Below are 20,276 nucleotides of genomic sequence, written 5' to 3'. Positions count from 1 at the left end.
GCAAAATGTTATTTGAGAGGAAAGAAACCAGTTGACACACAGTTTATTGGACATGAATCTTTCTTAATGTCTGAGAAGTCATATCACACCAGCAAGCACTCACAGAGCTCTAGTGTGTGCAAAGACTCACAAAGATCATCAAGGGTCACCTCTAAGTGTTCCAGTGCAACATCCATGAGCAGACAAGAAGCTGCAGCTAAAATTGCTGCAGCTGAAGCAACTCTGGAAATTATACATGAACAGCAGTGTCAACAAGCAGAGCTTCTAAGACTGGAAGCTGAAGATAAAAGACAGATTGCAGAGCAAACAGCTGAAGCTTGTAGACGACGTTTAAGGATGGAGGAAGAAGAAGCCCTGCTAAAGGCAAAACTGGAGGTGGAAAATGCTGCCAGGCGGAAAATTTTGGAAGACAAGCGAAGGGAACTGGAACGGTTGGAAGCAATCAAACAGCTAAGTGCTGCGAAGGCATCAATGCAAGTATATGAGCAAGATGAAAATTCAGAAGAAGAAATTAGGCAGTTGCTACATGATTGCAGATTGGAAAGGGAGAAGGAAAGTGACAGAATTGACTACAAGGGTCGAAATGTTAACGCACCAGAGCTTCCTTCTCCACAACATACCGTTACACAGCCACTGCATGATGGCAGTATAGCAGCACTTGCTAGGGTGTTGGCAGATTCTATCAGTGCCAGTCGTCTTCCTATACCAGAGCCAACTGTATTCAGTGGTGACCCTCTGAAGTATAAGAATTGGAAAGCTGCCTTTCAAACTTTGATAGACAGAAAAAATATACTGGCATCTGAAAAAATCTACTATTTAGGCAAGTACGTTGGTGGACCAGCTAAGAAGGCCATTGAAAATTATTTCCTGCTAGGCACAGAGGCTGCTTACATTACAGCATGGGAGGTTTTAGAGGAAAGATTTGGAAACTCTTTCCTTATTGCAAAGGCCTTCAGAGACAAACTAAATGCATGGCCCAAGATTGGCTCCAAGGACAGCTTAGAGCTTCAGGAGTTTGTAGACTTCCTGCGTAGCTGTGAAACTGCGGTAACCCAGATTAATGGATTAGAGATTCTTAATGATTGCAACGAAAATCAAAAAATCCTCTCCAAGCTTCCTGACTGGCTGACTTCAAGGTGGAATCGAAAGGTCTTAATAATAGAAGAAGAAACTGGAAGATTTCCAAGCTTTAGCCAGTTTGTACAGTTTCTTATTAAGGAAGCAAAGATTGCATGCAATCCTGTTACCTCACTCCATGCTTTGAAACAATGTGATGGGGAAAGGGCCAAACCACAAGGAAAGCGGGGTCATGCAGCTAAGGTTCTATCAACAAACAGTGATGAGAAGAGTGACACCTTAACTTGTGTATTTTGTGAAAGATCAGGTCACAGTTTGTACAAGTGTAGAAGATTTCTGGAAAAACCAACAGTAGAACGACACAAGTTTGTTCAAGAAAGTAAACTGTGCTTTGGCTGTCTCAAACCTGGACATCATTCGAGAGACTGTAAGAATAGAAATACTTGCAGTACATGCCAGAAAAGGCATCCGACTTGCTTACATGAGGATCGGAAGGAAGAACAGAAGTCAGGAAAGTTTGAAAGAACAAAGGAAGGCGATAGCTGCAGGAAAAGAAACGAACAAGTAGAAGAAACCAGAGCAAGACAAATAAGTGAGGTGACATCTAACAGAGTTCAGCATGACAACACCAGCACTCAGACATCCACAATTATTCCTGTGTGGGTTTCAGCAGTGAAAGAGCCTAACAAAGAAACACTTGTTTATGCACTCCTTGATACACAGAGTGACACAACTTTCATTCTTGAAGAGACAGCACGTTCTCTAAAGGCAAAGGGTGAACAGGTCAAACTCAAGTTATCTACCATGGCCTCTAAGACTACTGTTGTATCATGCCAAAGGCTCTCTGGTTTGCAAGTCAGAGGATTCAATTCAGAGAAGAAAATAACTCTTCCTACAGCTTACACAAGGAAATTCATTCCTGCAAATAGAGATCATATCCCTACACCAGAGACAGCTAGGGCATGGGCTCATCTTGAGCACATCGCTGATAAGTTAGCTCTTCCTCAAAGTTGTGAAGTTGGCTTACTAATTGGCTACAACTGTTCACAAGCTCTTCTTCCTAGAGAAGTGGTGTCTGGTGAAGAAAATCAACCATTTGCACAGAGAACAGACTTAGGATGGAGCATTATTGGATATGCCAGCCCATACATGGATGGTGGAGACGCTATTGGAGTGAGCCATCAAGTTATCACAAGGCAAGTGACACCATCACTCCAGCTTCCATCCAGTCGCAACCATGAAGTTCACTATGTGTGCAGGACACAGATCAAAGAAGTAATCTCATCTGACCAATGGAACTATGTTGCCTCAGAGGACAACCCTGCTGACCACTCTTCTAGGGGACTGACAGCTGTACAGCTAAAGACATCGAACTGGTTTAGAGGCCCAGATTTTCTGTGGCAACTACAGCTCCCAAGTAGGTTGATCATGGTGGGAGAGATTTCAGAAAATGACCCAGAACTACGAAAGGCTCATGCCCACAACCTTCAATCAAGGGAAGAGCGGTCGCTGCTTGATCGTCTTGAAAGGTTTTCAGATTGGACAAGAGCAGTACGGGCAGTAGCCACACTGAAACGTAGAGCGAAGGGCCAGAAACTAAGGTCCAATGAACCCACAACCTTGGAAGAACGAAAAGAAGCAGAAGTTTTTCTTATAAGACTGGTTCAAGCCATGCACTTCCCTAAGAACACAATGAGTCGTAAGCAAAATGGACAAATCAAAGCAACTGACAAGACAAACAAATTGCACAAATTAAACCCATTCCTTGATGAGCAGGGTGTGCTCAGGGTAGGAGGGCGTTTAACCCACTCCAGTCTTCACCCTCACGTGAAACACCCAGCTATCCTTCCCAAGGAAAACCATTTGTCAACACTCCTTATCAAGCATTATCATGAAAGGGTGCAACACCAGGGACGGGGTATGACTGTTAATGAACTGCGAGCCAATGGTGTTTGGATTCTTGGATGCAGTAAGGCAGTCTCGTCACATATTTACAACTGCACAAGGTGTAGGAAGTATAGACGCAGCACTGAAGAACAACGGATGGCTGACCTCCCACAAGAGCGTGCAGAGTTGACTCCACCCTTTACATACTGTGGGATGGACTGCTTTGGACCCATCTATATTAAAGAGGGAAGAAAGGAGTTAAAACGTTACGGACTTTTACTGACATGCATGTGCTCCAGAGCCATACATATCGAGATGCTCAATGACTTAACAACGGATGCATTGATCAATGCTCTGCGCTCATTTATTGCATTGCGTGGAAGTGTCAGACAACTTCGCTGTGATCAAGGCAGCAACTTTATGGGTGCAAGGCGTGAGTTTGCTGAAGCTATGAAGGAGATGGATGGAGAGAAACTCAAAAAATTTGGATGTGAGTTCATTATGAATACTCCATCTGCGAGTCATCAAGGTGGCCTTTGGGAACGGCAAATACGAACGGTACGTAATGTCCTTTCATCCATCCTTGACCAGTCGGATAAAAGACTTGACAGCAGTTCTTTAAGAACTTTCCTCTACGAGGTTATGGCAATTGTAAACAGCAGGCCATTAACAACAGAACATTTGCACAATCCATCTGGTCCAGAACCTTTGACGCCTAATCACATCTTGACTATGAAGTCCAGCGTTATTGCTCCCCCTCCTGGAAGGTTTATCAAGGAAGATCTGTACCTTCAAAAACGATGGCGCAGAGTACAGTTCCTAGCCAACAGCTTTTGGGCACGGTGGAAGAAGGAATATTTGTTAAATCTTCAGAACCGGCAAAAATGGAGCAAGGTGAGAAGAAATGCAAAGGTCAACGATATTGTGCTACTTAAGGATGATTCTGCACCACGTAACCAGTGGAAAATGGCAAGGATCACGGATGTGTATCCAGGGAAGGACGGACAAGTGAGAAGCATCAGGCTGTTGATCAGCGATTCAACTTTAGATAATAAGGGAAGGCGGACCACAAAACCCACCTATCTTGAGAGGCCCATTCAGAAGATAGTAACTTTACTAGAAGCTGATGGATGAATCATTTTCACACCTTTCACACTTGACACCTTTCGTACTTTTCACGCTAGTTGTTCTTTAATCTCAAATGTGATTTGTTATGATTCACAATGGTTCAATTTAACGCAAAATCACAGGTGATTTGGTGGGAGTGTTACTGACAGAATTTATTCAATGCTCTTCTTTGTATGTCTGTAACAAATATTTGTAATGTTCCTTTAAGTAATGCGTTTGGTCCAGAACTCAGTGGAGCGGAAGTAACATTCAGTGCGGACTTTTTAGAGTGTGACACAAGCAACAAGGACTATGGGGGCGTGGGTTTCTGCATCTCCTCGCCATCTTCATACAGGACTTAAGTATATAAAGGACTCATGTCAGTTGTTATGGTGAAGTTATGTGTCAAGTCCAATTTTTGATCCGCTCATTGAGAAGAGTGAAGTGCAACTCCGAAGTTGATCGTATTTCTCCCGTTTGGTTACAGCAGGCAATGAGGTGCGTTCAAGGTGTCTGTTAATTTGAGTTTCCATGTAAATGTGATGAAACAGGCATTTTATGTCTGTAAACCTAACATGTACTGGGTTTATATTGGTCATAGTGTTATTATAAGGCATGTTACATGATGTCTAAATGATTGAAGTTTGCTGAATGTGTAAGAAAGGAATTAATGGTTACTGTTTAGGAATTGTGAGGTTTCTAAATACAATTTTTATTTTATTAGTTCTCACGATGGCAACGCTGAGTGATCCTGTTGGTGAGCTTGGAATAAACCATCTGTATATAAAGAACTTGTCCTCGTGGTGACTGACGGGAGTAACATGAACAACGGTGAACTTTTCAGCGAAGACGAGGTGGTCGAGCAGATTCCATCAGGACAACAAACCAACTCCTCTGAACCAGGACAACAAACCATCTCATCTGAATCAGGTGACAACAGTCCCTCTTTTTGCGGTACTACAACTCCCCAGTGTATGAGAGTTAGGGGTCCCGATAATAATGTGCATGACATAACTGATCAGGATTTGATTGAAGCTTACAACGCATGGGTAGCGTCAACCCCGGCTCCTGAAATCGCCAGTCATAATAATCTTTGTAATCCCGAAGTGTTATCATCTGTTTTAAACTCTATCAAAACCAGGCATTGTACCAGAGAAACAAACCTTACTGAATTAAAAGAAACAAGACAATTCATTGTAGAAATTTTAAACACACAACTAGCCGTTGTAGATATTTTAAAAACTATTTTAGAGACCGTAAGTATAAGATTACTGCAAGGTCAGGAGGCACAAGAAGCTTCATCCGCTCCTTGATCTCAGATTATCAATGGAACCCACGAAGAAAAAATTTAAATCCTCTGGCAGTTTGAATATCGATAATTACAAACTTCGTACACAACTCCACATTTTAAATATATTGAGTAATCACATGGTTAAAACATGTGATGGTTTAAAAAGAAGTGTAATGAACTCATCCTCTTTATCAGACAGTGTTGAACCAGTGGCAGAACCATGCAATACACAAGCTGTAACTGTTAACACAGACAGCAATAATCATTCTTCACACACCCACACATTTTACATACCAGATGCTACTGCTGTTGGTAATGTCTGCACAACCATCAGCGCTAATGCTACTGCTACATCCCAATGCGATGCGGGTCTGCCGTGTGCTAGTGCTGATGCTACTGTTTGTGCTGCTAATGTTAGCAATCCTGCTACTGCAGTTGTCACACTCCCTAGCGGTGGGGGCGTACACTGCGATCGGCCACACACGTCTTGTGATCCTGCAGGCCCGTCTGGTTTATCTGTTGCTGTTGCTGCTAGCGAGTCCAATGCTCTGTGCGTGTCAAACATCTCATCTCATAGCTATGATGTGGGTGACATACTAGTAGCCCCATACATGATTGATTTTTGCGATGACGATTGGTTGTTTCAATCGCCGTCTCTGATGAGCAATAGCATGTCTAATGTTGGTTGTGCTGATAATGCATACATACAGGCTGGTGATGGTGATCATCTCGTGATACCGTCGTCCTCCAGTCATAGACCGTGTATAGATGTTACCAGTGTGCGGAGTGATGTTACCACAGCCTGTGTGGATTCCATTCATTCTGATGTGAGTGGTACTTTGCAAAGCGGTGGAATGGCTAGGGACATACCTGTTTTTAATGGGCGTGAATTCAGACAGCCCATAGATTTCAGAAACATAAGATTAGATAATCCCAGCCAAGCACCTGCAATACTGCGAGAATGTCTAGGTAATGTTATCGATCGTGCGGTGGACGGGGCTCCCCCATCTAGTGTTTTGAATGTTGTTTTAAGAGGGCCTAGCTTATCTAGCGATGTACAAGCTGTGTTAAATTCAGATAACGATTATAACCCCGATGTTTTTCTTGATGAGATAGCCGCAGTTATGCAAAGTAAAGGGCTCGACACACGGGGAGCGACGTCGCTCGCTCTCCATTCATTTCCTATGGAGCTTGTGCGACGAGGCGACAATCGCTTGCCCTCCTCCAGCTAAGCGACCGGCGACATTCGTGCATGTGAAATTTCGAGCTCGTACACGTAGACGTGCACACGCGACCAGGCGACGCGACACAACAAAGTTGAAAAATGTTCTACTTCTGTCGCTGTCGCGTGGCACTAAACCAATCAGCGAAGGTTTCATTGACTGACCAATGAGCGGAGAGTATGCTACACGCTGCAGTCTGCAACAACGTTAAAGATGGAGGAAAGTATAATTTTAGCCGTGTCCGACTTTCCAATATTGTATGACACTTCACGCAATGATTATAGAGATATGCATAAAAAGGCAGCTGCATGGGAACTTGTTGGCGACAGGGTGAAGTTGTCCGGTAAGTTTTCTCCACTTTAAGATTAGTCTCATTTTAGCATATCCTACCATATATAACATCAATATTTACTGTCACTACTAATATTCATAATACTTTTACAGTGAAAAATAACATGTATAAAAGTATAATGTAAAAATGTGTTTATTTCATTTATACTTCGTAAAAGGTACCGTATTTTTCGGACTATACGTCGCTCCGGAGTATAGGTCGCACCAGCCAAAAAATGCATAATAAAGAAGAAAAAAACATATATAGGTCGCACTGGACTATAAGTCGCACTTTTTTTGGGGGGGGGGGGGGTTGAGGGTTGATAGAATCCGAGACCCAGAGCACAAATTCCATCTTGAACGGCAATTTAAAATAATAATGGATTAAAGAACAGGACGAACACGGTTACACCTACGTTATGCTAACGTAGCACATTCAGCTACATGACGCACAACGAACACGTGTTCGGTATTGTAACGTTGTAAACACACTTCCAAAGTCGGCGATATTCACAACAAAGGTCGTCTTTATTAACAGAAAAACGGCTGCTGTAGGCCACAGCCACGCCAACCACAACTACAACAGCGGAACAGCAACACACACACAGGCAAGCTCTCGGTCTTTTTCTCTCTCTCCATGCTGCCTTCACGAACCTCCCGAACAGTCCGAAATCCCACAACATCAACACGCTCTCTAACTAAGAGAATCGCTACAGTATGTTAACGTAACATTAAGTTATTCCGATAACCATAGCATAAAGAACATACTTCCGATAACCATAGCATAAAGAACATACTAACAAGTTAACCAAACCATCAATCCATTGAATTCTTCATCCTCGGTGTCACTTCTAAACAACTCCGTACACTCCGTAGACGAAGCGCCGCTTCCTCTTCTGTGTCGCGTTAGTCAGACTCGTCGTCAGCTGCAGTTCCAATTATTCCAGCCTTTCTGAATCCCAACAGGATGGTTTGTCACTGAAGCCCATGTTTTCTTGATCCATCCAATGACTTCCAGGAAAGTTGGGTGGCGCATTCTCCCAGTTGCCGTTAAGCTGTGCTCTCCATCCATCATCCACTGCGCCCACAGGTTATGCAAGACTGCCTTAAAGCTGCAGTTCACGGAGATGTCAAGTGGCTGGAGTATTTTGGTTCACGTGTTATAACTGTCACATATACGTCGCTCCGGAGTATAGGTCGCACCCCCAGCCAAACTATGAAAAAAAGTGCGACTTATACTCCGGAAAATACGGTAAACAAACAAAAAAAACTCTACATACATTGGTAAGGTACATTATACAACAATAGCCAGTGAGACATATTAAACTTGTGTGACCATATAACAAGGACAACTATGAACCAATAATGTGGAGTCACTTTTCTGAACTAATTTTCAGTGAATTCACGTACAACATAGCAATTTAAAATGGTGAAAAGTCCTCAACACCATACAGTACAAGGGAACAGAAAAAAAAAAGGTGCCTGTAACCCAACTATACCATTTCATGTTGCCATGGCACCTCACCAGCTGGTGAGTTGAAATAATCACAGTATTTTTTTCTGATTGAAGCTGCCTCTTTGCTTGAGTTGTTTGAGCCAGTCTGGGTGATGGCCTCCAAACCGGCTTCTCTCATGATGTCAGTGGTTGGCAACTGTGAAATCTCTCTCTGCATTTCTCCATTTTGCCGCATGTAATTCTGAAGAATGCACGTTGCCTTTACGACTGAATCAGCTTTTCTTGGGCAGATACCCAGAACACGGCGATACATTCACCACTGGGTAGAAAGGATGCCAAAGGCATTCTCAACTATTCTCCTGGCGCGAGACAAGCGGTAGTTGAAGCACCTCTCCTTTCTTTGTAACTGTCTACCTGGATATGGCCTCATGATGTGCCGTTGGAGGGGGAAAGCTTCATCTGCCACAAGTACATGTGGCATTGGCCCTAGGTCCTCTGCACCTTGTAGTGTGGTGTCTTCAGGTATGCCCAGTGTGCCTGCCCTCAAACGTTTCCCCAGAGGAGACTCTGACAGAATGCCCCCATCACTGTTCCTCCCATATCCTCCTACATCAATGACCCTAAATATGTAGTCAGCATCAACTACAGCTAAGAGGACAATAGAATGGGAGCCTTTGTAGTTGAAATATTTGGAGCCTGAGGATGGAGGAGCTTGCAGCACAACATGTTTCCCATCTAGCGCACCAATGCAGTTTGGAAAATTCCATCTTGTTTTAAAACCCTCTGCAATGGCCTTCCAGTCATCTGTTGTTGGCTCTGGCATGTACTCAGGTTGTAGCACATCCCAAATGGCTTGTGAGACTTCATCCACAATTTTTCCAGTTGTTGAGTTTCCCAGACGGTAGTTGAATCCAATAGTGGCAAAAGAATCTCCTGTTGCAAGGAATCTGAAGGAAATGCATAAAAAATATGACAAAAATGCCATTAATAGCAGTAATATAGTAACAAAAATATTTATTGACTTAAATCTAAATGACCTTTTTCAAAGTTCATAATGTGTTTATGTAAGTATGGTATTGATTAATTTTGACTTCATTTGCACAGGTGAAGAAGTGAAAAAGCGCTGGAAAAACCTCAGAGATACTTTCATGAGGACCCGTAAAGCACTCAAAAATAAGAAAAGTGGCTCAGCAGCTGGTGATCAGAGGATATGGAAGTACTTCCACGTTATGTCCTTCCTAGAGCCTTATATAAAGGAGCGTGATACTAGTGGAAACCTGAAAGCAGATGACCCAGAGGGGGAGGAGGGGGAGGTGGTAACGTTGACCGTGGTGCCTGTGACCGAGGATGAAGATGATGGGGCTGCTGATCTATTGCACACAACAGCCAGTGATACCACTAGTGATTCCAGCAGCTTTGACCTGTCATATCAGCAAATGCCACAAGCATCTTCTGAAAAGACCAACCCAGGGAAACGAAGAAGGCCTGACCAAACCAGCTTTGAGGAGTCCATCCTCAGCAGGGTGGATAATATTCGAGCCTACATCCAACATACGGCTGAAGATGAAGATGAGCTCTACTTACAAAGCCTTTTGCCCATTCTCAGACGACTTAGGGGAGCCCAAAAATCTGAGGCCAAGATGGAATTAATCAGAGTGCTCCATAAATTTGAGTTTGGAGAAGAATAATTATCTTGATGATAGTGATTAACTGTTTATTATGTTCATAAAAAGTTCATATAAATATTTCATAGTGAAATTCCCCATTTTTGCACACTAAGTTTACAGCCTGTAATTGTTCTATATTGCAGACAAAAGAAAAAATGTTACTTGTTAATTTATTTTTGTTAAAAAAAAATACATGGTGCACTGTTCTTTTGATTGAATTTTAAATTATGTTGCCTTCTTGGTTCAAGTGCAGTATGTAAAGTACAATAAAACAATTACATTTGTCATATGTGGTGGTCATTATTCACAGAACAAATATAGATAGAGCTAAAATGTAACTGATAGTACTCTGCATAAATGATTATGGGCTTAAACATAATAAATAATGACATACCTCAGACAGATAGCAAGCCGTTCTTCAGGACTGATGGGTTCCCTCATGTTTGTGTGAATCTTCTCTATTTTTGGGGTTACCATGGTGAGTAGTTTGGCAAAAAGTTCAGGGCTTAGGCGAAATTAGGCTCTGAATTTATCTGGATCAGCCTTGAGGTCCGCCATCAAATGATGATATTCACCATGCTGTTTCCTTGTCCGTAATATTGGATGAATCCAAGGTTTTTTTGGTTGTTTTTTTTTTGTAGAGGAGACTTAACAGCAAGATTTCTGTCAGTTCCAGTAAAATCTTGTGACACTTCATCTTTATTATCTGACACAGACTGCTTTGAAAATGTCAAAATCCCTCCAATTTAATAGCCAATCAAATTTCTTGGAGACAAGCGATGCGAGTGATGCAAGAGCGCGATTCGCATCGCTATCGCGTCCCGTGTGTTCGGTTTCACCCCAGTGGCGATGCGACCCATTCGTCGCTGTCGTTTGTCGCTCCCCGTGTGTCGAGCCCATAACGCTGACACACTTGGCGATGATGAGCTTGAGCTCATTGTCAGTATTGCACTGAACAGAGGCGGTGGTCGTGGTAAACGTTTAAAACTAAAGAACATGTTTTACGATGAAATTCTGGCTAAAAAAGGACAGCATCTATACAACCCGGACAATGACGACAACCTGTGTTTCAGCAGGTGTCTCACACACAAAATCCATCCTAAAAAAAAAGAGCCAGAAAAAGACGTCATAGCTAGACAGACACACATAAAAGCAGGCCTAGACATAACACAGCAGGTGATGCTCTCAGATGTCTGTAAATTTGAATCGAGCTTAAACATAAAAATTGTAGTATTCCACCACTCTTCTGCAGGGCGTAAACGTGTGCAGCCTTTCCACACAGACACAAAAGCAAGACCCGACACAATTTTCCTGTATCTCCATGATAACCATTACTATTTGATCAAAAACCTCACAGGATTTTTCGGCTGCTCGTATTTCTGTAACCTTTGTTACAAAACATACGAAGGTCCGCTCATGCATAAATGTGATGTGACATGCAATGTGTGTTATACAGCAACATGTAAACAACAGCAACAACGACAACAACAATCCGAATCAACCATCAGATATAAAGACTGTAAACGCATTTGTAAGTCTTCCATCTGTTATCAATACCACAAAACACCTGATCCGAAACACAATAAGATACCATGTGCTTACATGAAATACTGCGACAAGTGTGGTAGCGTGTATAGATACTGTAAGAATTCAGCACACGTCTGTACGCCTGCGAAGTGTCCACACTGCCACGAAGCGAAAACTCAGGATGAAACACAGCACCTGTGTTTCATTCAACCTGTCGACAAACAAAAGCCTAATGATAAATACATATTTTATGATTTCGAGACCAGATTTGAAAATGGTAAACATGAAGCAAACTTCGTCTGTGCCATGGATTTTCAGGGAAACAAGTTCTGCTACAACACGTCAAAGTGTGTGGGCGCATTCATCAGGCATTACAGATGTGAAAAATATCGTGGATACACATTTATAGCACATAACGCGTCTGGTTTTGACAGTTACTTAATTTTAGAACACTATGTCAGACAGAGAATTGTTCCTTCCGTCACAATGAGAGGTAGCAGGGTAATAATAATGCATGATGACTGTTATGATCAACGCTGGATTGATTCATTCAGTTTCCTCCCCATGAGCCTTGCCAAGACACCAGCAGCACTAGGGTTCGAGGATTTGGAAAAGGGATATTTCCCTCACAAATTTAATACTAAGGCCAACGAGTTTTATATTGGCCCGTATCCTGATCCATCCTTTTATGGGTATGACAACATGACCACAGATGCTAAAGCTAAATTCATGGAGTGGTACCAGCCCGTGCACACAAGCCTCTTCGACTTCCAGCATGAAATACGCAAATACTGTGTTAACGATGTGGAAGTCCTGCGAAAGGCATGTCTGATTTACCGCGAGACTCTGCAGGAGTGTGCGGGGCTCGATCCGTTCAGACATGTGACCATAGCGTCGTATCTGATGGGTGTCTATAAAACAAACTTTCTCAACAAAAACCCACTCGCTCTCACCCACGACACCGCTTACATTTACCAACATAAGACGTACTCTAACGTCTCTATTGAATGGTTGGAGTATTTGGCCCGCAGGCACAATATTGTGATCAAGCATGCCCTTCGGGGAGGAGAGCAGGCTGTCGGACCGTATTATGTGGACGGTTTTCACACAGACACAAACACATGCTTTGAATTTGCAGGTTGTGTGTTTCACGGATTCCCCAAATGTTGTGCGGAGAGTGAGATTAATCCTGTGTGTAAACTGTCGTATGGCAAACAGTACCACACCTTCTGTCAGAAGGTTGAAGCGTTGAGTCAACGGCATGGCTTAAACGTGGTGGTGATGTGGGAGTGTGATTGGCAGAAGCTGAAACAGACAGATCCCTCTGTGATGGCGTTCATGCGCAGCTATAGAATGCCTGAGAGACTGAATCCTAGGGAAGCGTTGTTTGGAGGGCGTACTAATGCGATGAAGCTGTACCACAAAGTTAGTGATGGTGAAAAAATTCATTATTATGACTTTACAAGCCTCTACCCAACTGTGCAGTCTAAAAAAACGTATCCCCTGGGCCATCCTGTCATCATCTACAAAGATTTTGACACGGTGGATAAATATTTTGGGTTTGTGAAATGCTCTGTATTGCCCCCTAGAGGTCTCTACCATCCCATCCTCCCATTCAGATGCCACAACAAGCTCATGTTCCCGCTGTGTGCAGCGTGCGCTGTAGAGGAGAATCAGGAGACTGTGTGTGGCCACTCTGACGCTGAACGTCAGTTGGATGGTGTCTGGGTGTCGTTTGAACTCGAAAAAGCTGTTGAAAAGGGATATAAAATCATTTCCATCTGCGAAGTCTGGCATTTCCCTAACAGGTCTGCTTCACTTTTTAAAGATTACATTAAAACATTCCTAAAATGTAAGCAGGAAGCATCTGGATACCCTGAGAATGTCAAAACTCCTGATGAGCAGGAGGCTTACATTCAACAGTATTGTGAGCACGAAGGCATCATGTGAGACCCTTCAAAGATTCGTGTGAACAAGGCGGTCAGAAGCTGCAACAAGCTCCTCTTGAACTCGCTCTGGGGTCGTTTCAGCATGAGGGCAAACATGCCAACGTGTGAGCTAATCACTGATCCATCTCGTTTCACACAACTCATGTTCAGTGATCAATATGATGTGCGGCAATTCTGCTTCATCTCTGATGAGGTTGCCATGGTGCAGTGGACGCACGCTGACGCTAGAACAGCTCGAATGAGAGATGTGAACGTGTTTGTCGGTGCCATGACAACGGCACACGCCAGGCTTATGCTGTACGACTTATTGGACAGTCTGCAGCATAGGGTGCTCTACTGTGACACTGATTCTGTCATTTTCACATCAAGAGAGGGTGAATGGAATCCCCCGCTGGGGCCATTTCTCGGCGACCTCACAAGTGAACTCTCCACCGGTAAGCATGGTGATGACGAATACATCGTCGAGTTTGTTTCTGGGGGTCCAAAATGTTATGGCTATCGCACTAATCAAGGCAAAACTGTGGTAAAGTGCAAAGGTGTAACACTGAACGCCGTAAACTCTAAAATCGTAACGCATGATGCATTGAAAGGCTTAGTCAGTTCATTTGTGGCAAACCAGAATACAGACGCACACGTGACGGCTGTCTCTGACACCATCAAAAGAGACAAAAAGGGCTTCCATCTGAAGAATGATGTCACTGTTAAAAAGGTGCGTGTGGTGTATAATAAGCGGAGAGTTCTTAGCGACTACACCACATTACCGTATGGATATTAAACCTGATTTATGCTTTGATACCCGCTTACAACATCCATTTAGCATGGTAATTAGCGGGCCGAGCTGTTGTGGTAAAACACATACGGTCAAGACCATTATTGAAAACGCATCAGCAATCATATCCCATAATATTGATAATATTGTGTACATTTACTCATGCTGGCAACCCATATATGATCAACTTCTTCAGATCAGAAGTATTCATTTTGTGAATGGTCTCCCTGATTCATTGTGTGACGACACTCTGCTACCTCCTGACAAGAACAACTTACTTATTATAGATGATTTAATGAATGACGCTGCCAATAACTTGGAAGTACAAAACGTGTTCACCAAGTATGTCCATCACAGGAATTTGAGCTGCATCTATTTAGTTCAGAACTTGTTTATTCAGGGAAAATCAAGCAGAACTATTTCTCTGAACACAAATTATTTAATTTTGTTCAACAATCCTAGGGATAAATGTCAGATCTCAGTTTTAGGTAGACAAATGTTTCCCGGTAACATCAAATATTTTTTAGAAGCTTTTAACGACGCCACCGCCACGCCTTTTGGGGTCATGCTCATTGATTACAAAGGCAAGACCCCTGACCATTTAAGACTCAGAAGTGGTTTGCTACCTGACCGCACAGCTGTTTATATTCCTAAAAAGAGGTTGAAGAAGTGAAAAAATGTCGAGTCGCATACGTAGAAATTTATCTCTGTTGGAATTGTTGCACAAATCCCCTCCGGCTGTACAGCGTGTAATTATTAAGAATGCTAGCTTAGATTTTATCAACGCTTTGTGTGAAATAGCTCTTAATGTAATGAAAGGTAACATACCTCTCAGTGATCGTCAGTACAAACAACTAAAAAAGAAAAAGACTATAATCAGACTAATTGCTGACAAGAAAGTCAAAATAAATAGTAAGAAAAGAAGCATCAACCAATCTGGAGGATTTCTCCTCCCTTTATTAGGGGCTGCAATACCATTCATTACCAGTCTCATAGCTAATAGATGATATGGAGCACGCTCAGAAAATGTATCTGGTTCCCCAGCACCAGATGGAGTTTTTAAAGCAGCAGCAGCAACAGCAAAATACTTCTTCCATCAGGCAATCTGTGCAAAATGAGTTGGACAAAGCTATGTCTGAAGTCTTGCAAATACCTGATATGAATGAATATGAAAAAGCTAAAAAGTATTCTGTTGTTCTTCAAAGATATTCATCGCTTGTGAAACAAGGCCAGAATGAAAAGAATGTGTTGACACTGTCTTTCCCTGACGAATCACCTTTACACATGCATCAGCAGCAGGAACAGCATCAGCAGATGAGTGACGATGTAATTGCTAATGATGTTTTGACATACATGCCCAAAAAGAGCAGGAGAAATGCAGAGCTTATCCTATCTGCTCTGATGCGTACAGCAGATGTATCATGGAACGAACGTGGGGAAATTATTCTTGATAATCAAACTGTCAGAGGATCACACCTTTACGACTTAATTAAAAGTGTCACAGCTGTACATAATGTTTCTGATGACTCAAGACCATCCGGATGGATTGTATTTTTAAAAACACTCGCAGGGTTAAACGTACCGTCTTCTGTCTTTCCTAACACACACGTGCGCAGGAGTATTGGCTTTTTTAAACATGATCCGCAGATTGGTAGAAAACGGGCGCAGAGTGATCATACACCCATTAGTACGGTTAAAAAGATGAGAAGGTCTGTTGGTAGCTGGGAAGGATTTTGATTTTTTTCTCATTAATTTGATTTTTTTCTCTTTTATTTGATTTTTTCTCTTTTATTGTTAATGTTTTTTTAATTAATATTCTACATGCCTGTATATATATTGTCTGATAAAACTGTTTTTAATATTCTACATGTCTGTATATTTTGCTTGATAAAGCTGTTTTTATATTTTTTCTGAAAATAAATGAAATGAATCAATCTGTGGTTTTCATCGTCTTTATTGTCTCGTTTTACATAACATTAATGTTGTACACAATCAAAGCTATATCCTAAACACTTAGAAACAGGCTGTATTTTGTTAACAAAGCGACATACCATAGCATCATTACAGACAAGGTTAGAAGTATACATATTAATCAACTGATTATAGGCTACACCTTTTTGCATGTGATACAAGAAAAACACACAATGATGGCCACAAGTTGTGGTAAAGAAGCTCTGAACTTGTCTTCCAGAATATATAATATTATCACAGTTTTTCATTAGAAAGTCTATTATCTCATGTGGGAATTTGTCTGGCGAGTTACCAAAACTGTCAAAAAATAAACCTCGTCTGTCTTTTGTGATATAATAAGCCAGCCAGTGATGTCCGGGTAAGGACGACGGATCTGTGTTTACAATTCCCATGCAGAGAATTGTCGATATTGTCTTTTTAGGTAACTGATCGCATGCAAATACTCCTAGAAAATAGGTCCCATTAATAATTATTCTTTTAACGACTGAGGTTAATTCCACAGTATTCATGTTTACTTTAGTAGTAGTCCAAAAGTACTTGTCTCATGTTTGATATCTCAATAATTGAGTCGAAAACAGCATAACAAATAAGGTTCATAGTACGCGGCAGAGGATTTCTGAATCTGGTTTCCAGGCGCACATTGCCTATTTTAATCAGGGATACATTCCCAGAATGGCCTTCGTCAACTTCCAAGTTGAAACAAAACAGTGTGTATCCGGATCCAAAATCCTCTCTTGATATAGCCAGAGGTCTGTCCTTTAGATGACGACCGGTGGTTTGAATTAATTGATAATACTCTCTGAGGTACTGACCTCTCTGAAAGTGGGGCTAAAATGGTTTGGCTGGGTATGAATGTCCTTCAGCATACAGACACATAAACTCTATAGCACAGTTTTCAAAATTAAATGGGTTCCGTGCATAACTGCCTGTGTATGCCTCATTATCAATAAATCCTACAATGCTAAACTGCGGTATGGCTCCTAGGAATAGATTGTCCTGTGTGTTGAGACGTGTTCCTGCCGGAATGGAGAATGTTTTTAACGTAACCCTATCTATAGGGTATTTAGCGTTTGCATGCAGCAGCGCTTTGCTCTGTGCCAACCTGATCGTGGGGGAAACTGTTACTTTTTTGACAAACAAACTTGCTGAGATAATCTTAACTTTGTACTGTGCATTCTGACCCGTCATGAGGCAAAATTCATCTTTAGACCTGGTAAACTTTAGAGACAGATCAACACCGTTCAACAAGAGTTTATCTTGAAAAAACATGTCCGCGTGAATTGGTGCTATTAATTCCACAATTCTGCTGTTTCCAGTGTGTCTCCCTCTAGCGACCAGACCTTGATTATCACCTTCTATGGACGTCACATTCATATGTGATGCTGTATCCTTACAGAACAATCCAGTACTAAACTGCGTGTCCAATGTATCCTTGCTGTAATTAATTAAACACTCAATTATCCCTCTATACGGATAGGTGTTTGACGACTGTGTTATTAGACGATCTCCCAACGTTATATCTAGTTGAGAGAAGAGCGTGCATCCTGGGTAATTTATAAATCCTACATCTGCTGCATTATCCAACTGCGTGCCGTCAGCATTTGTTATTTTGACTCTTATAAATATATAAGAATCATTCAAATCCAGATAATCTTCACCGCTTGATGAAATAAAAAACTCAAGAGGCCCACTGTCTGTCACTGCCGACAGGAGAGGAATTTCAATAAATGTGCATTTTTCAATTGACGTTTGTGTAAACGGTACTGTAAAAATGTCCAGCTCAGACTTCAAGCAATCAGCTGATTGTGTATGGATGAGAGACATGATTATCTAATCTTAGAATATGTCTTTCACCGGTCCTCTCCCTTTAAATGCAGAGAATGAATTTCACTGCATGTAAATGTATGTGACAAATAAAGCTCTTTCTTCTTCTTCTTCTTCTTCTAATGGCGCTTCTCTCTCATCAAGAGTCAATCATCGACAGTCGCCATTACTCACTAAGTCACCTTACCAAATTACATTACTGGTTTCGGTATTAAACCACCAAAACTGTTCTTTAACTAAACATCATGACCAGAAGAATAACATATGACTGTTCATAGAGTGCACATGAGTAAAAGTTCACATGTGAGTCCAGCAGTTTCTCATTTAGTTTTGGTTAGCTTCCCCACTCTACTCCACATTAGCCAAGTCCGCTAGCATTAGCATCGCTTAGCATACATCAATAAGCCACAATTTACACACCAATCGCTTCACAAACGGCTTCTTTTGCCGGCCTGTACAAGTCTCTCATAACAACCTTCTCTACACATATGGTCTGTATTGCACAGTCATTGTAAGGTGTTTTTACTGACCTGTGGTAGAGAATAGCAAAAGGCACACACGTTGAGCTATCGTAGCTTCATAACAGGAAGTTTTATTCTTCCTCTGTGCCCCAAAGCTACTCCATACCCCGAGCGCGATACGCGCCCTCTAGCGTCCTGCTGTGGGATGGCACCATAATACATGAAACTGCACAGGACTCACAACAGTGCTTAAATGACAGTCAAATTTACAAATGTAACAAAACAAAAAAACTTTAGGGGTGACTGTTTTTATCTTTATCACCGTTTGATACTTAATCTCAGAAGTGAGATCATTTCAACCCTCTACAGGTACATGGGAGTTGCCTACCAGCTGGTAATCTACAATATCGCTGTATATAAAAATATTATATCTTCCTCCGTGAATGTCAGCAGGATGAGGGGCGGATTTGGATGTCTTAGAGAGTGTAAAAGCTTCTCCAGGATTAAAACCCAGTATTTCGGCTAGCCGACCTTTAAACGTTAAAGTAACTCCTTCCTGTGCTACTGCATGTATTCTATTTGTAATCAGGTTGTGATAAATGCTGAAGTCCGTGGATTGTGTCAGCTTAAGGTATTCAGAATAAAACTCTTTTATTATTTGCGCTATTGAATCATAATATCCCACGGGAAGGTGCACATAGACATTTGATTTTCTTTAATGGACAAACACGAGTACCATCGCATCAGATTTTGAAAAGGTGTTCCAGATTCTAGGGTATTGAAATTCGATAATACCAACTTCATACGGCTCATTCAGAATGATAGGTTTAGCCAGTTTAGTTCTGAAACTCCATATCTTATTATTTGGATAAACGTGCTGTGACGCATTTGATGGTAGTGTAACATAAAACCCATTCTTTTTCTCCATCATTCATCTTCACAATCTTAAAAAAGAGTGCTGTGTTGTAGTCTGTGCTGCGTGTTTTTATTTCACATTTAATATGCTTTTTTCAGGTATCCAGGAATTAAAATGATACGGCCAACCTAACCATTTCACCAGAGCCATCTTCTTCCTACCCACTTTTTTTCTAGCTAGTATTTTTTCAATTTTAAAGATTTTATTCTTATCGATAATAACATGTTGTATTTCCTGTTCATAAAATGTTCCCTCGATCTCTTGCCCACTAAGATCATTTAATATATAGACATGTGGTGATCTTCTCCCCAGTCGCTGTTTTATGGTAAACAACTCGTCCGTATAAGTCTGTTCATAGCCTTTTCTAAATTTACCTCTCAGTTTTGAAATTCTTACCTTGTCCCCCACATTAAATTTAAAACCATACACCTCATCAGGCTTTGATTTGTACAATGTTTTAAACACTAATTCCTCATTGTCTGCGTTCACTTCTTTTGGTGCCATTTTAATAGATCTATGATATGAACCGTGATATGCTTGTACAAAATCCTGTATGACGTTTATATATCTTCTAGAGTTTGCAGAGGTCAAATATTTCCACATTCGTGTTTTCAGACTTCTGTTAAAACGTTCGACGACACCGGCCTTGATTTCAGTATGTGTTGAGAAGTGTGTAATATTATATTTGTCTAACACTTTTTGAAAATGTGCGTTATAGAATTCAGTTCCTTTGTCTGTTTGAATTTTAAGAGGGATGCGACCTTCAGCCAAAATATCCTCAAAAGCAGCAGCTACGGCACGTCCGGACTTTGTTTTAACAC

General features: G+C 41.6%; 1 protein-coding gene across 2 annotated transcripts; it reads left to right on the top strand.

Annotated features, from left to right (window-relative positions):
• Positions 1 to 2,740: 2,740 nt before the first annotated feature.
• Positions 2,741 to 10,229, top strand: LOC115782523 (uncharacterized). 2 transcript variants are annotated; one of them, XR_004020158.1, is made up of 2 exons: positions 2,741 to 5,001; positions 9,476 to 10,225. XR_004020158.1 is itself a non-coding variant. In XM_030732726.1 (2 exons), the coding sequence occupies exons 1-2, from the start codon at positions 4,893 to 4,895 to the stop codon at positions 10,057 to 10,059; spliced, it is 693 nt and encodes a 230-aa protein (XP_030588586.1). In that variant the 5' UTR covers positions 2,741 to 4,892; the 3' UTR covers positions 10,060 to 10,229. The 2 variants fall into 2 exon arrangements, 1 of the variants encoding a protein (XP_030588586.1); XM_030732726.1 differs by having other exon boundaries at positions 9,476 to 10,229.
• The last annotated feature ends 10,047 nt before the right edge of the window (positions 10,230 to 20,276 follow it).

The sequence above is a fragment of the Archocentrus centrarchus genome, chromosome 7 (assembly GCF_007364275.1).
Source record: "Archocentrus centrarchus isolate MPI-CPG fArcCen1 chromosome 7, fArcCen1, whole genome shotgun sequence".
Taxonomy (NCBI): Eukaryota; Metazoa; Chordata; class Actinopteri; order Cichliformes; family Cichlidae; genus Archocentrus; species Archocentrus centrarchus.
Note: the sequence above shows the minus strand (reverse complement) of the source record. Positions and strands in the feature narration are given on the sequence as shown.

What these genes read in the sequence shown, in the direction of transcription:
- LOC115782523 (XM_030732726.1), top strand. Translation starts at nt 4,893, where the DNA reads ATGAACAACGGTGAACTTTTCAGCGAAGACGAGGTGGTCGAGCAGATT. An exon ending in AACCATCTCATCTGAATCAG is followed by an intron (nt 5,002 to 9,475) that starts GTGACAACAGTC and finishes TCATTTGCACAG; the next exon opens with GTGAAGAAGTGAAAAAGCGC.